This window comes from Nyctibius grandis, chromosome 1 (assembly GCF_013368605.1).
Source record: "Nyctibius grandis isolate bNycGra1 chromosome 1, bNycGra1.pri, whole genome shotgun sequence".
Lineage (NCBI taxonomy): Eukaryota > Metazoa > Chordata > Aves > Nyctibiiformes > Nyctibiidae > Nyctibius > Nyctibius grandis.
Window position 1 is genome coordinate 17,836,090 of NC_090658.1, and position 15,598 is coordinate 17,851,687.

Genomic DNA, 15,598 nt, shown 5'->3' on the forward strand with positions numbered 1-15,598 from the left:
GCCCTGTGGGGGAAGAGGAGGTCGTTGCCAGCAGGGTGATGACAAACATCTGGGTGGCAGTGACTGCTTATTCCACAGTAGCCATTTGCTAGCTAAGTGTTTATCTGTGGCCTAAGTTACTTGACCAAACAAGCCTACCCCACCCTCTAGCTCTCTCTTACGACACCTACCATTCTGCCCAGTGCCCAAAAGGCACACCTGCCCATGGGTCCCTCCCACCAATGCACAGACCAGCACAGGTTCTTCAGTGACAGGGACTGCTGGCTCTGCAAGCCTATCTGTTGTGATGAAACATATCTCCAGACTGATGCGATCAGGCCATCCCACCTGATCTAAGCCACTGCTAACTGGGACTGGAAATAAGTCCAGGCTCTGCAGCAGCCAGTAGTTAAACAGTGGGCATTGGCTGGTAAAACCTAAAAAATTCTTAGCGTCTTCTGAAGAGATTAGGAAAAACCTGGCCTCAACACTTGACTAATGAAATAACTGAAAAATGCTGCATCTCTGTGTAAACAAAGCCTGTTTTTTTCAGTGCAGTGCCATAAAACAAAATCATTTGTGACTATGTATTACCTGCTTATATTTTGTTCTTTACACAGTACAGTTCATTGCATATATATACTTAACTGATTCTTCAAAACACCGGACTGCCTTTCCCCCTAAACTTACCTTTTTGTAAGAATTTCCTGAAAACATAAAGCCTTTCTTCCCTCCCCGCCTTTTGTGGGGAGGGGGGAATAATCTTTTTACCTCTGTGGGTTAAAGTGACTCACCAGCTACACGAGATGGCTACAGTAAGAAAGGACACAGATGCTTTCTTTCTCCCTTTCAGGGCATAACCAAAGGGAAATTAATATCTTGATCTACCCATTCCCTCCTCTTCTGAGCAAGGGTCAGAAACCTGAAGTGAAAACCAAGTAAAAAGCCCAATTCTTTACTGTGCAATCGATTCCAGACCTGAGCTGTGCTGCAAGGCAGTCAGTAGACTGAAGCCACAAGCCGATTTGAACAGCATAGCTTTTTTCTCTTTTTCCCTTTTTTTCCCTTCCTTACCCTCCTTGGTTGAATTCCTTCCACCTTTTATTTGGCTAAATACAGTCCTAAAACAGATGTGACTGCCCAGCCAAGGACAATTTAGCCATGTAATTTGTTTGAAAAATGGAGGTTTGGGATTCATTTTGCAAGGGGAGCAGCCTTGAGACACCAAAGGATTCACTTTACAGCTTTTGCTCCCCAGATGAATGGACAATGCCAGCTGCAATGCACCACTGCTCAGAGTAGTGGGCATGCTGGAAGCGCTACCGTGACACCTCCCTAGATGAGGCTGAATCTTGCTAAAGGTGAATGAAATTCTCTGTATTGTTCAGTGTAATCACTGCTCTGTGCAACAGGCTGCACAACACAAAGGAGGGGAATCATTTATCCATGCATGATTTATCTTCCCGAGCTGTTCTTTGACTGCTGTGCTGTGTGTGAGAAAGATCAGCACTGAACTTCCAAGAATGGACAATTCTGCAATGCTCATAATGAGTGAAGGCTCCGATTCCAGGCACCTTGGAATCTACCAGACTGTCTCTTTCCAGATGAGGGGGAAGGGGTAATCCTGTAATAGATGTGAAACTTTATTAGTAATGGGACAGAGAAACCCTTCAGGGCTGTAAACCCTCGACCCACGGAGAGGTTTGAATCTGAAGCTTACGGAGTAGACCTGGCTGGCATAAACTGACAATATTCCACAAAAGTAATATTGTATTGTATCAGTGATGTTGGATGACCATTTGGCTCACACATATGATCATTCTTGCGTAGAGTCCAGAAGATTCATTACGTGTTGGCTGAACATTGCTTTCATTATTTACATGAAGAACACAGATGAACAATGTGCAATAACCCGTGCTGGCAGTATCCTGATCTCCCATTAAGTTGGATCCCATGTCCTGATACCTTCTGTGGTAGCTCTAGCTTCCCACTTTGTGTCCCTTACAATGTCTTAAGTTCCCCCTTCCCTCACTTCACCTTCTCCTCCACCACCTCCCTCTGCTCCCTTCCATGCTTTTCAGTGGCTGAGCACACGGCAGTACGCTGCATGTGCCTTGCTCCAAGTCACACAGGTTCTAAGCCAAACAAGACAACTCTTGTGCTGAGTGGTGAGTCTAGTGTAGTACTTTCCTGGAGCCTTGGGAGGTGTTAATGCCTTTGACACCTCTATTAAATTTGACTGAAACTGGCAAATGAATTCGAAGTTACTGGCAGAGGAGTGGGGAGAGAACTGGGGGATAAAGGCAGAGAATGAACACTTATATCTTCTCTCTTCTGCCATCAGGCTGAAAGCAGAAGTAGGTAGGAAAGACACCTTGTCTTTAGTAAGACACCTTTTCCTAGTAAGGAAATCAGCTGGAAAACACAAAACTGGAAAAAAACAAGGGGAAATGACAACAGTAATTCATACGGTCCTTACTGCACAGTAAGCAGTGTACCTCTCTTACTGAGTCAGTCAGCTAGGTCTTGTGTGTTCAATTAATTCCTGTTGGAAGCAAAGCTCATAGAAGCCTGTTTACTCTGCATTGTTCCTTGTCTTTCCTTTCCTTTAATGGGCCTGGAAAGCTAGATGTCCAGTCTGCTATGCCTACCTTCTGCCTGTCTTCCTTGAATGAGTGATAGGAGGAACACAGCAGCTCAAGGTCCATTAAGAGCAATGCAAAGATACAGCCAGCAGTATTGAGCCATGGGCCTTAGGTACAGAGACCGTCACACCTGAAGTATATGCAGAGGGTAAATCCACTTCCACAGCTGGATCACATACTTCACAGAGCACAACGCCCCATGTACATCTCATCTCTCATCAGTAAGTCAGTCTCCTAGCCTCATAGTTTCTGAGCCAGCAGTCAAGCATGTACACCAGAGGCTGGTTTCTCAGCACTCGTAGGTGCCATTAGCCCCTCAGAAGCTGCGCCGGCAGCCAGACAATGAATTACCCTGTCATTCTTGCCAGGCATCCAGCACATGGGATGGTAGGAGAAGCGGGGCAAGGCAAGGAGAAGGAAGGTGTTAGCAGTGGACCAGAAACGTATGGATCTGCGTCTGCACACAGTCAGGCTGCCCACATTCACCCAACTGTTAAAAAGGGACTGGAAACTGTTTTTCTGAATCAGTTCCAGCTTACAACTGCCCATCTGCATTTGAACTGCATCTTTCCCAAAGCGTGACAGGCATGGGACAGAACAGAAAACAACAGCATCAGTTCCAGATCTGCTTCAGTCCTGGGAGCAAGTTAGATGCAGGAACAGGGAAGGATCTTCAGGGTGCTAGGAGCAGCCTCTGTGTGTAGCAGTAGTAATGGTCAGTCTCAGATAACCTCATAGAGGCCAGGAAAGACAACAGAAGAAGAGGAAAGGAAGGACGCACTGTGAATGCAGAAAGAGAAATAACAAGGAAGTAATGTGTGCTGTGCCTGGAGCAGACCATCCACCTCTTCTGACATTAGGTTTCACAAGGGTTGCACAGAGCTACCGCAAACAGAAATGGAAGCCCTTGCATGCAAGGAAGAACTCATGACTGGGGTGGGGGCAGACAGAAACAAACCCCTCAGATCAGAAGGCTCCCATGACTGCATCCTATAAAGATTAAGGGCTTTTCATCCACAAAAGCAACTGGTTCATTTTACTGTGAGTAGGTAAAAAATCCTGCTCTTCAGGACTAATGTTCTTGGTGCTTCCTCACGAGACCCTGATCATTACTGAGCTGGCTTCTCTCTAATTTAACAAGCCAAAAAGATGCTTCCATTGCAAACTGATGGATGCCCTTGCCCTACACCATCCCATTTCACCTGCCACTTCACACATCTAGCACAGCCTGTCCTGGCAGTTTTGAACAGAGCACTCAGCAGGCCCATGCCATTTTACTCTGCACCGGATGAGAGCGGAGCCTGCATTGCAAAACATGAATTTCCCCATTCACCTATCACCAAGTTCAGCCCATTTGTATGAGCTGACAAGAGCATCTCTAGGTGCTACAGAAAACCATCCTCTGTTTATAAAGACTGCTTGCTCAGATTTCAAAAATCTTGACTTCCTGGGTGTTCAGTGTTCTTATCCAGGCAGGAGCCACTTTATTGCAATTTTTCCAAGACTGCAGTCCTCCTGGGCAACACAGACCATTTTATATGTCTGAAAACCAGACTGCAAGAAAAAAATACAAAGTTGATCTGTTTCCAGATGCCTTGAGGAAGAATCTTATTTATATGTGTTACAGCCAATTTGTGTCTCTCTTGTACTGATAAAATCCAGTATTTTGCCCTGTGTCAAAGAAATGTAGAGACCAAGTATGAAGCTGGGCCCTGGTGCTAAACTCCGACATCATCTGGGAACCTTTCTGATCCAGGGGGTCAGAGCAAACTTTATTCTTCTGAAGTACTGATTCCTCTCTAGAAGTTGTAGTTTATTTCTGACACATTTCTAACTGACTGTCATTTCCTGTTGATGCCGATTTCCATGGGAAAATATTTAAAACTCTGCTATTAAGCCAACATCTCCAGGCCAGCTTCTCTCCTTGCCTATGTCAAAATTGCACTGACAGATATCCACAGAAATGCACCTGATCAGAAGTTTAAATAACAGATTTATCATTACTAGCTTAATGCTTCTCCCTAACCTGCCCTCAGCTGGTGCGAGGAAGGTAAGAGTAGAGTTTAACTTCTTTTTTTTTTTTTAATTTTGATTTTGTTCTTTCGTTAGATAGCATCTGCAATGCTATCTAGCAAAGTCCAGGGATGAGGCACCTCTGCATAACCCAGCAGCATTGCTCCCTATATGTCTGTGTCCTGTCTCCAGAGTGGTCTTCTAGCAACAGAAATTTTCTGACCCTCTAAAATGCTGGGAAATAGTAGCTGCATGGATCAGCTCTTTTATAGTTATGTATTTGCCTTGTGGCAGCAGCTTACTGAATAAAATTTAATTTTCTATTTTCTTACCGGTCTAGGCCGCGTCTCTCTCAGGAACGATTTCAGGTCACCTCCAGCCATGAGCTCTAGCAGGATGAAACGGGGCAGTGCCTGCAAGCTCACCCCAATACAGCGCACAATATTCTGGTGGTTGAACTTGCTGTGGAGACAGGGAGACTCAATTATGGAGCAGCTTTGATCCAAAAAGCACAATTACAGAAAAGAATCAAAATGTTTTGCTGTGGGGAATGTTCTTTTTTCTTCTCAGAATAAGTAACAAATCTCAAAGGCATTTGTCTCATGGATAAAGCTAAAGCGCTACTCCTGCACTTTGCTTACTGCAGAAACAGAGGTGGGGAAGGAGTGGCTTTTGGCTGCTTTTCCACCTCCTGCATTCTGTATCCTTTCAGGGCTACAGCAAGACTTAGGGGTCACAGGAAGCAGAGAATGTCTGATAACAGAAGAGTCTGCTCCTAATTTCACTATCCAAGGGGCAGAAGCTGAGCCAGGGCAGAGTTGTTCCACATAATACACTGACACATGGATCTGCTTATGCAGAGGATACCCCTCAATATCTAGCCTCTAATATTTCCTTATTTCTCCAGACCTCAATGTGATAGGAAACTACTTCTGTGGATTCTAGGACTCCGTCACTGAGATGCAACAGGACAGCAGCATTAGGTCAATGCCGTGCGTTAATTTTGAGTAGTCTAACCAAAACTCCGAAGGTTTCTTTTTACCTCATGTTCTGATCTCTAATAGAAATCAAAGGATCCTATTATCAATCTATCCTCTTCACAAAATACTGTCAGCTGTGCACTAAAACTACTGTATAGATGTGTTGCATGGACACCATCTCTCAAAGCACCTTTCTTCCTTACAGTTCTGGGCTTTGCAAGCCTACACAAGTGCTTGTTCATCTCATTCATACACACCTAATAATGAGAGCTTCCATGAGGAAGTCCAGTTCATCTTGCTCCGAACACACTTCTGGCAACGTCTGGAAAAGAAAGAACAGGTTGACAAGGCGAATATATTTAAACTTACAGCTGTAGAACACAATCAAAAGCACCAACATTATCTGCAGCAATCCTTGTGTCTCTAAAAGAAACCTCACTCTAAGGTAACAGCTAGACCATTACTAAACTGGACTGTGAAGCCTGTTGAAAGGTACAGATCAGAACACACAGCCCATTAACACCACTGTCATCCTCCTCCTAGCAAAGGAAATAGCCTGGAGTGCAGAAGGAACAGTGCTCAATATATGGCATTCCGCTGTACAGAGGACAAGGAATGAGAACCACAGTTCCTAAGCTCTCAGTTCAATACTGCTACCTCCCAGCAAGACTATGAACTATAACCAGCAGTAGGTCTGTGCTGCTATGTAACCTCTGGGAAAAACAAGCTAGCTAGGCTGCTGAAGGCCAGGAGAAACCTACCAGGGTCTCTTAGGATTCAGCTTCACATCCAACGCATATCCATCCTGTAACAGAGTGGTGAGATCCCTAGAAAAACAACCACCTCCTACCTGCAACCTCTTTGATGTATGTTCCAGCTGCTCTTGACCCTGTGAAGACTTTTGGCCTCTGACTCAAAGGCTTTGGACAGGTTACAACACCAGGTGTAGCATATGGAGGACGGACAGAGGATGGGTTTACTTCTTGTACCTGCAGTCGCTGCATCTGTATGGGAAATCTTTGCCTATTTACTACTTACAGACCTCTATTAATAGTCTCACAAGCCCATATGCTACAAGCCATATCATCACTATGATGGATTGAAGTGTTGCAATAGAGCAGCAACCTTTCTAGCCACATCCTTCAGTACTATGGTAACGCTTAATTCATCTTCATTTTTATAATGCATTGGGACTCTCGGGTGAAAGGTGCATGAAACCATCATGATAACTCATACACTGTCACTTACTTTCACAGCCACCTGCAAGGGAGTGGGGTCGCTGGGGATCCCTGCCACCTGACCTTCATATACCTCACCAAAGGCTCCGTGGCCCAAACCCCTGGACAGACCAGAGAAGACAAGAAGGTTTTACTACAGAGAATACACATTATAATACTGTGGTCACAGCTCACAGAATGGGCTCACAATTTTCATGGCAGTGAAACAGGGAGAACTGGATATTGACACTGACAATACCACTCCTCACACTATGCAGGGGACCAGACCTTGGTGTGATCTTTTCTGGACCAACAATGTATTTAATTGGTAGGGAAAGCAATCCTCAAAAGTAAAGAGTCCCCAGTGAAATGAAGCTGCTGGCACTGCAGCATGTAATGGATAGCACTCTTTTATGGCTTTGGTGTCAGTGCTCTAGTGGTGGGTTCTCCAAAACAGGTCAATAAAGATAGGTCTTAAGTCTTGGTGTTTCCACATCCTAAACACATTAACAATTCCCATGATGTTTATGCATCACCATTAAAGACAACATTGAACAAGAAACAAGGAAGCACAATTGTTCTCAAAGGACCTGAATTCTAAACAAAGTATCTTTTCCTGATTTATTCTGTGATTCTGGGTAAGCACCTTAGCCAGTAAATGGTGATGATAGTGCTTTGTAAAGCACTCGGCTCTAGGAATTCATGCTGAGAATTGCTTCTGGTATGGATCGTATCATGAAATTTACAGTTTTATTTTGAATAAAGGTACAAGAAAAAGAAAAAGGAATTAATCAAGCATCAGATCCTGTCCTATGTCCTTGTGGTACAGATTTTGCGTACCTGTCTATTCAGTGTTCTCTCGCTTAACGTTAAGTCAACTGGTACAACAACAGCTACACCACAGAGGTGGCATGTCATAAAAACATAGTGACCTCTGGCAGAGAATGAGGCTGCATCCCAGATCCTGAGTCCCTCTTAACCCTGCATGGGTTGCACATTGGGCAGTAGTAGTCTGAGCCTCTAAGAAACATTCCTGCATCTCGGTCCGGGTAAAAGGCCCTCAATAAGGCTCTCTTATATAACTTGCACTTTCCTGGTAAAGCCAGGTCTCACCTGACAGCTGCACTGATTCTGTTCTCTGGCCTATCAGTGGACTGTTTTCGCATAGGCTGTTGCCCTCCTGTCAGTTCAAACAGGTGCTGCTAAGGGCAATCTGCTTTGTTGTTGCAGAAGCTCTGTCTGTAGTTTTGCCAGGATAAAGACCAATCTAGGCAGTGAAACCACAGTGAGGACTTGCGTCTCCTGTGACTCAACCACTTCTTTTAATAATATTTTGTAGGTGTCAGCTTGAGACACTATTCTTGGCTATGCCTGACCAACTTATTACAAATTGAGGGTATAAAACAGATCTCTACAGCTTATAACTCACCCTCCTCCCAAAAAGCCCACCTTCCCCACCCTTATCAATTCCTAGCTGTATCCTCTGCTCTCTGCAACTTGCCACACTTCAAAAATCCTTTCAGAGCCCAAGTGACGAAGGCAGCAGCAGCACAGAGTACACTGGAAACTTCCAGATGCAGTTCAGCAAGATATGCAGGTAAGGGGGAATGAGATAAGAGGCAGCAAAACATTGCAGACGGCATACACTTCTCTAAGCATCATCTTTTTTAGCACCATAAGCTCCCTAGTCTTCCAAGCTCTCCTGATTCCACTTCTTGGCTTTTTGTGTAAAACTGCATGGTACCAGGGTGATGTCACATTCACAAGTGGCATGCACTGTATCCTGCAGTAGAGCAAGGTGGAAAAGAACTCTGAATTTTTGAATTTTTCTTAAGAAACTATTTTGAACTTTCCAGCAGTTCTGATCTAGACACGACTATCCTGCTGGCTTCATATTCCTGTCTTTTTAATACTGTCTGGCAGTCTCAAACCCATTGCTTTTCCTGCTATTGTACTTAAGGATGTCACTGTCTTTACCAAAGATCCCATCAAAGACTTTAAGAGAGTCTCCTACAAGCCTCAGTCTTGCCAGAATTTCATCAGTTAATGCTCGAAATGGGCCATTCATTGCACAATCTGCAAAAGATGTCTCTGAATTACCGGCGATGACTCTTCAGTTCCTCTCATAATCCCAGAAGATTAACACGGCGTGTGTAAAAGGTCAAGGAGTCTTCCAAAGTCTAGTCCCCTCCACACAAGCCTAGCTACTGCAGCTTTACATCTTTCTTACGAAAAGGGGCATGAGTCTAAAAGTACATGAGAATTTGTATGTGCCTACACGGAGACATGAGTTCACATCCACGTAAGAGAGCCAGCATATGCGAGTGTATAGTGTGAAACATGGGGAAGTCAAAGATGAATTTACCGGATGAGGGAGATGTTTTTTCGAGGCACCTCTTTGAGGTCACTAATGGATGTGGTCTTTCCTGCAAAGCAGTAGTTGGGATTGTAGTCTGTCATGATAGTAGAGGTACGCAGCTTGCTCAGCTTATATTCTGGACTCTGTAACTCCATCTGCATGGCTTGTAGCTCCTGGTGCTTTCGACGATATACTAAATATGGAGAACACAGTAAACCAGAAACACGGATTGACTTTGGAACAAGCCAGCAGCTGTGAAGCATGTCTCACTGGAATTTGCTGTGTTGCCAAATTTCAGTGAATCAAACCAGAGAGTGACACCATCATATTTCTGTACATGAAATAAATACAGATAGAAAATGGAATCTGAAGTTATCCAGGAACCTTTGATTTACACATCTTACGAAGAAACAGGCTTGCTCATGAGCTGTTTGGAAGAAGTAAAATGAATTTCACTTGCAGAGATCTCTGATTTCACAGTTCCGAGGTTTTTGTTTTGTTCTATTTAGTTTAACTGGATCTTCCAAGTATGAGTCCAGTTCCAAACTTGAGGGAGCCGAGGCATAACCAACTTTCCTAAATCACGTAGAAGTGACTAAAATCTGAAATTAATTATTGCATCATATTGTTCAAAATGGATAGACTAAACTGTTACCTCAGAATAACACACTCTACATAAAACTAGCTCATTTTGCAAAACTTCCTCTGTTTCTAATTTGACTAAATTTGAAATCAGTTTATGGTACCGTTGTATTCTTTGAATCACTTCACTGATACTTCTGAAACGTCATTAGAAATCACGCCTTGAAAGAAGACATCCTGCGGATATTCCTTGAAATAGTAATTGACATCGTAGTATTTTTTTCAAAGCAAGATGCCAATCGTGAGCAGGTTAAATCACTATTACCCTTAGTATTGATTTCTGTGGGAGCTGGATTGAGCCCAAAGACTGTGACAGTAATAGCTATTACATCTTCGCCAGCAGATGTTGCTCAGGGGAAGAATTTAAGGGGTAAACATGCACTGGCAAAGGCAGACGGATGTAATGACCTGTCCACAAACCCTTCCTGTCCTCCATTTTCCTCCTCATTGCTTTTGCTTTGAGTTTTTAAACCGCTGCTCTTTCCTGAGATGCCAATGATAGGCTAGTTGGATGGAAAGAGGATTACTCTTCCACTCTCTGAGAAGTAATTAGTAATTTTAAAGGGGTACTGTTAGGCCAGCAATCATACATGTAGGACCATGTGTGTGCAACTGATAACTCCTGAAATTCTTAAAACCGAAACAGCTGCGCAAATCTAATTTAATAGTTGCCGTTTGCTGCTCTGGGTACATCCCTCCCCCAGACTACATACAGTGTGGACAAAGAAAGGTGGCAGATCTGTGGTTTGAATCCCTGGCTGCTTTTCATTGATTCAAATCTATTCTGCTTGCAATCGAATGCAGGTGAGCAGTTGTTTAAAATAAGAAAATGAAAGGGTGAAAAATACTTTTTAGAATTCCAAATAAAGACACCAAGAATGCCCACATCCTACTAAGCAGCAGTTTGTAAAAGGGCAATCTATGTGAGAATTTCAAGCTTAAATGTCATACGTTAAGAGGCTAAACCTATATATAGACACACAAATAAAGAAGGTGGCTTTTAGGCATCAAGCACTAACAGCTCTCACAAAAACAGTGGCAGCTGTGTTCTGGCAGCTTTACACTACAACACAAGCAATAACATCTCTTTTGAGATGCAGTAGGTAACCGAAACCTCCTCAAATCGGTCATTGTGGTTAGAAACAACTACTGAAATCTGAAGTTAAGGCGCGTGCGTGGGAAGGTGTCATGAAATACAGCAGTAGCTAAAGGCCTGAATCCTTTTGCCTCCCAGGGCCCAATTATCCCCAGCTCAGATCCAGCCCTCATATGAAAATATATTTTGCAGAGAAACACTCACCTATCATGATTCCTGAAAAAGCCAAAATTAAAGCAGCCACCAATGCTGAAGTCACTACAGACAAGACCAAGGAGAGGGGGAGATGAACCACTGGCTCAGCTGTAACAGAGGCAGGAGAAGAAGGAATTACATGTTTATATGATCTTCCAGTATCCACTGTTTTGCAGACATATTTTTCTGCTCTACCTTCCATTTACTCATCTGCTGCTCATATAGTGTAGGAGCAACCTCTTTGCATGATCAGTTCTCAGGATCTATGACCTCTAATACCTCATTGTTTCATTTTCCTCAATTAATATCAAGCCACTAAAACAGATGGTTTGCTATCAATGAACTAACATGTGCACTCCCTGGGTATGAAAACAAGACTATAAAAACCAGGGGCAGGAGGTTGGGGAGGTGGAAAGATCATTACATTGCCAGGGTTAAAGTGCTGCTATCAATGCCAAATCACAGCAAAAGCGGAAGGAGGACTGCAATAATATCATCTCCTAAATGCATCTAATCCAGGCAGAAAAACCTGATAAAAGTAAGCGTAGCACAAAGTACTCCATAGCTGCATCCTCACTTGCGACCACAAGGCATTCAAGCTGCATCCTCACTTGGGACCATCTATCAAGGTTTACTTCACCCTGGCAAAATGATCATGTTTTTTACCCATTTTACAGATGGGAATGGTAGAAATACAGAATAATTTTCCCATGCCAGTAACAAAGCTGAGAGCAGGATCCTGAAACCCTGGAGTCACTTGCTCTAATTGCTGGGCAAGAATATGAAGGAAACCTAGTAATGTAGCTCTGAGCACTTGGATTTTCAAGTAAAGCAAGTACAGGCACTGTCCTTAGTTTTCCTCAGAGATCCCTCACACAGAATTTCTTATTAGATTCTGCACATGACTCTTATATGTCCAAATCCGCAGGAATTATATTCTCCTTCACCTTGCACATTTTTTTGGTTCTTAAGAGGACGGACCTGGAAGTTAAGTTTAGCTGGAAAATTCCTTCAGTGAGCAAACTTTTGTGATTTCAGAGCAGAATGTGAGCATCAGTGCAACCAGATGCAAAATTTGACTCTCCTTAGTGCTGCCCAGTATGCCAAACATATACTGTAAAGCAGACCAGTGCCTCAGCACCGATGTGTCTATATCCTAGCAAAATAACTCTGTAGCATACATATACCTTCAGGAAAGACGGTAACATTCAACAGAAGCCAGTTTTGAGAAAAAGACCAGATAACACTTTCAGGATGTCTTATAGTCCAAACTACAGATTTTTACCATGCATTTTCTGATTCACACGCTACCAACCTACCCCATACATCTACTTACCTATGCAAGACACACCATCCTCAGCCAACTCTGTGCCTGGCTCACAAAAGCAAATGACTTTTTGAGTCTCAAGATCAACACGGCACTCGTCCATCTCACAGTGACTGCAGTTAAGATGCAGCCTAATATCCACCTCTCCGTGCCCCTCTGTCACTAGGGAGTGGATGAAAGAAGCTGAGTTAATTACTGTAAAGATCATTCATATCGCTCCCTTGGGCACTGACAGAAACAGAGGACATGGTGGTCACGATTGCCAGATGTGGCAGGCTGGACCCCATTTAAGAAACTGGTTTCTCCTCACCTTCCACAGCTCCTGTCCTTTTCTCATGTAAAAAATAACATCCAGTTAAATCAGCCCCAGTGCAGTTGAGGTGCACTGGCTCTCTTTCAGCAGGTAGTCCTACCAGGTTAGCAAGGAAACTGCTGCCAAGCCTAAGGGAAACCTGCCCTTTCAGCAGTCCGTGAGGCTCACCCTTCTCCTTCCTGGCCTTTACTCCCTCTGAGATCAAACACTGCAATGTTTTCAAAACTTTCTGGCTGAATCTATCAGGCCAGAGTCCATCTGTATTTGAAAATACTTTTGGCTGTTCTAAAGGAAATATTTTTCTTGAGCAAACAGATATTTTTGTATTTCTGAACACATCACAGACATAGTCAAGACATTAACTTCTGGGCAAACACAGGCTGGAGTGGCAGTATTCATCACTCCCATGCACTGCTGGGCAGCACTGCACTGTTTTCTCTAGAAACTCTGTGGTCCAGCCTGGATACTTTGCTGAAGGATGCTCTAAGGAACATGTTTGTTAGTGAACAGTCAGGTACTTTGTCTGCTTCTTTCCTAAATTATCTGAACTATGAGGTTCTGTTACCACTTTCTTTGGCCAAAATTATTCTATAGGCTGGTAGACTATATTGTTAGGAAGTGTTTTCTAATAGCCTTGATGTCCTCTCCACCTGCTTTCTTCCTACTACTTCTGTTTATTCTCCATAGGACTTTGTTATGCTGTCCTTCTGCCTCCTCATGTTCGTGATGACACTAAACTGTACCCAAGTGTCCTACAGATGCAAACTGTTCTTAACATGAAAGAAACTCACTAGAATACTTCTGACCAACATGAATACCTTTAAGCGCTGGAGTGTATAAAGTACCAATTGGATTAATAAAGGACACACCATCCTCCCCATCCATCTCTGGGTCATTGTCCACTGCAGCGTTGCCACCTACGTCAAACCAGAAGTTACTTTAACAGACTGAAGCTCATTAGCACTAAAATACAGATAAGCATTGCGACATGCATGACTTCAGTATATTTAGGGAGGCATCCAAATGAGAAAAGAGAATAAGTCAAAGTATTTAACATACAGGGAACACTTAGTGAGTTGTGGCATGAACCACTGGTCTTTCATCTCTAGAACTTCAATTTCATTGCGGCAGCCTGTGACAACCAATTTTTTAGCTCTGTTTTAGGGAGACTGTTGCAAACTAAGGCACACCTAAAGAACAAATGTAATCTTTAACCATTTGGATGCTGTGAAAACATATAAGCCCTTCTTAAAATTAATGTGGCTAAGAGACTGGAAAACACCAGTACTCAAGGGCTAAGTTCAGTACCCTTGCTGAACAAGGTATGTACAGTGTCAGCAGAGGGAATGAATAATCTGACATCCTTCCTCTCCTTTGCACCCTGAGAGCAGGGTGGTCCACCAGGAGTGGGGACTGAGGGAATTTAGGAGTTGCTCATTTGTGCTTGGGCATACAGAACATATCAGGAGCAAAGTATGGGCAAAACATAGAATATATTAGAAGCACAGTATGGGCCATATATTTTGTACTACAAGCATGCAAAGATTCCCCCACCCCACCCAAAAATGGCTTTTCCTCTTTAACCATCTTCAGTGAAATTAAAATTATGTCACGTGAGGCATTCTGTTGGAAAAAGAAGCATTACACAGTAACATTGGTACAAAACATGCATTTCATCATTTAAACTCATTACTTCCTCTCAGGATTTCTGGTCTATCATAGACTTAATTTAAGCTGTGGAGAACCAGGGGTTAAGAAGTCCACCACAGTGCAGATGGTTGAAGAAACTATGTAGCCCAGGAGATTATGGGTTAGTAGAGATCTTGAATCTGGCCCACACCAGTTCTAATCAACATAATGCCATCTGACAGCTGTCCTGAGACCTGGAGCACATGAAATTAGCTCCTTGTTGACCGAAGTCAACACCACCATTGTTATTAAGAGGGGTCCTGGCTGGCAGCCTGAGCCTCTGCCCCCAGAAACCACCTGCGCAGGACCAAGGCTCACCCACAGCAGGGCAGGGTAGAAGAAGCTGCATCTTTCTCCTGGCATAAAGCCTGGCTGCCATTCTCCAGGACCAAAGTACTCAAAACACAGGTGCTGGCAAACAGGAGCACAGAGCCTGTGGCTCCTCCTTCTTCAGCACTATAACCCCAAAATGGAAGGCTCAAGAATCACAGCAGGATCTTGATGGCATATTTTGCAGAATGCAAAGCCAGGATTACAGCTGAAGGGCTGACATCTGGTTGTTTGCTCAAAGACTAAATGCAATACGTTCATTTAGTGCTAAAAAGGCAACACACAGACATACTAGTACATAACAGTCAAATATGCTAGCTACAGAAGAATTATCAGCGTTTTGCTGATCATTAGCACTAAAGGAGGGGAAGGGACACCTTGAACACGAAGCCACTTTACCTATATATCCTCCGCCTCCTCCACCTGAGGAGCACCCCCCTCCACCCCCTCCGAAACCCCCTCTTGTCTCCCACCCCCACTTCTTCATGGCCTGGGGGCAGGATCTTCCTCCAGTAGCACCTTCCAGCAAGGATTTTCCTGACCACAGGAAGGAAGTGTTATCATTCCAGCCACCTCCACCACCTGCAGTTAAGAGAAGAGAAAAGGCATAGGCAGGAGTTATTTTTGTGTAAAAAACACTGCAGGGATCTGCGGAACAACCACTCCTTCAAAGCACCTCAGCTGAAAGTAAGAATCCCATGCCTTTGTTAGAAGAAGGGATGTGCTTGCTACACAGTGCTACAGTGACCTTTCTGTAGGGCTTTTGACCACGTTAATCATCTGCACCTCTTTTCACCTACCATACAAGTATTT

The 15,598-nt window shown here is 43.7% G+C and overlaps 1 protein-coding gene across 1 annotated transcript in view; it reads right to left on the reverse strand.

Annotated features, from left to right (window-relative positions):
• The window catches only part of LOC137662349 (ALK tyrosine kinase receptor-like), a 32,071-nt gene extending 16,729 nt beyond the window's left edge, over positions 1-15,342 (reverse strand). The window contains exons 1-8 of the mRNA XM_068398693.1: positions 15,259-15,342; positions 13,585-13,683; positions 12,463-12,615; positions 11,136-11,234; positions 9,200-9,386; positions 6,866-6,956; positions 5,875-5,939; positions 4,970-5,099 (exon numbers count right to left, since the gene is read on the reverse strand). Of these exons, the coding sequence (XP_068254794.1) occupies positions 4,970-5,099; positions 5,875-5,939; positions 6,866-6,956; positions 9,200-9,386; positions 11,136-11,234; positions 12,463-12,615; positions 13,585-13,651 (792 nt within the window). The 5' untranslated portion in view covers positions 13,652-13,683; positions 15,259-15,342. The remainder of the gene's footprint in view (positions 1-4,969; positions 5,100-5,874; positions 5,940-6,865; positions 6,957-9,199; positions 9,387-11,135; positions 11,235-12,462; positions 12,616-13,584; positions 13,684-15,258) is intronic.
• Between the last annotated feature and the right edge of the window lie 256 nt (positions 15,343-15,598).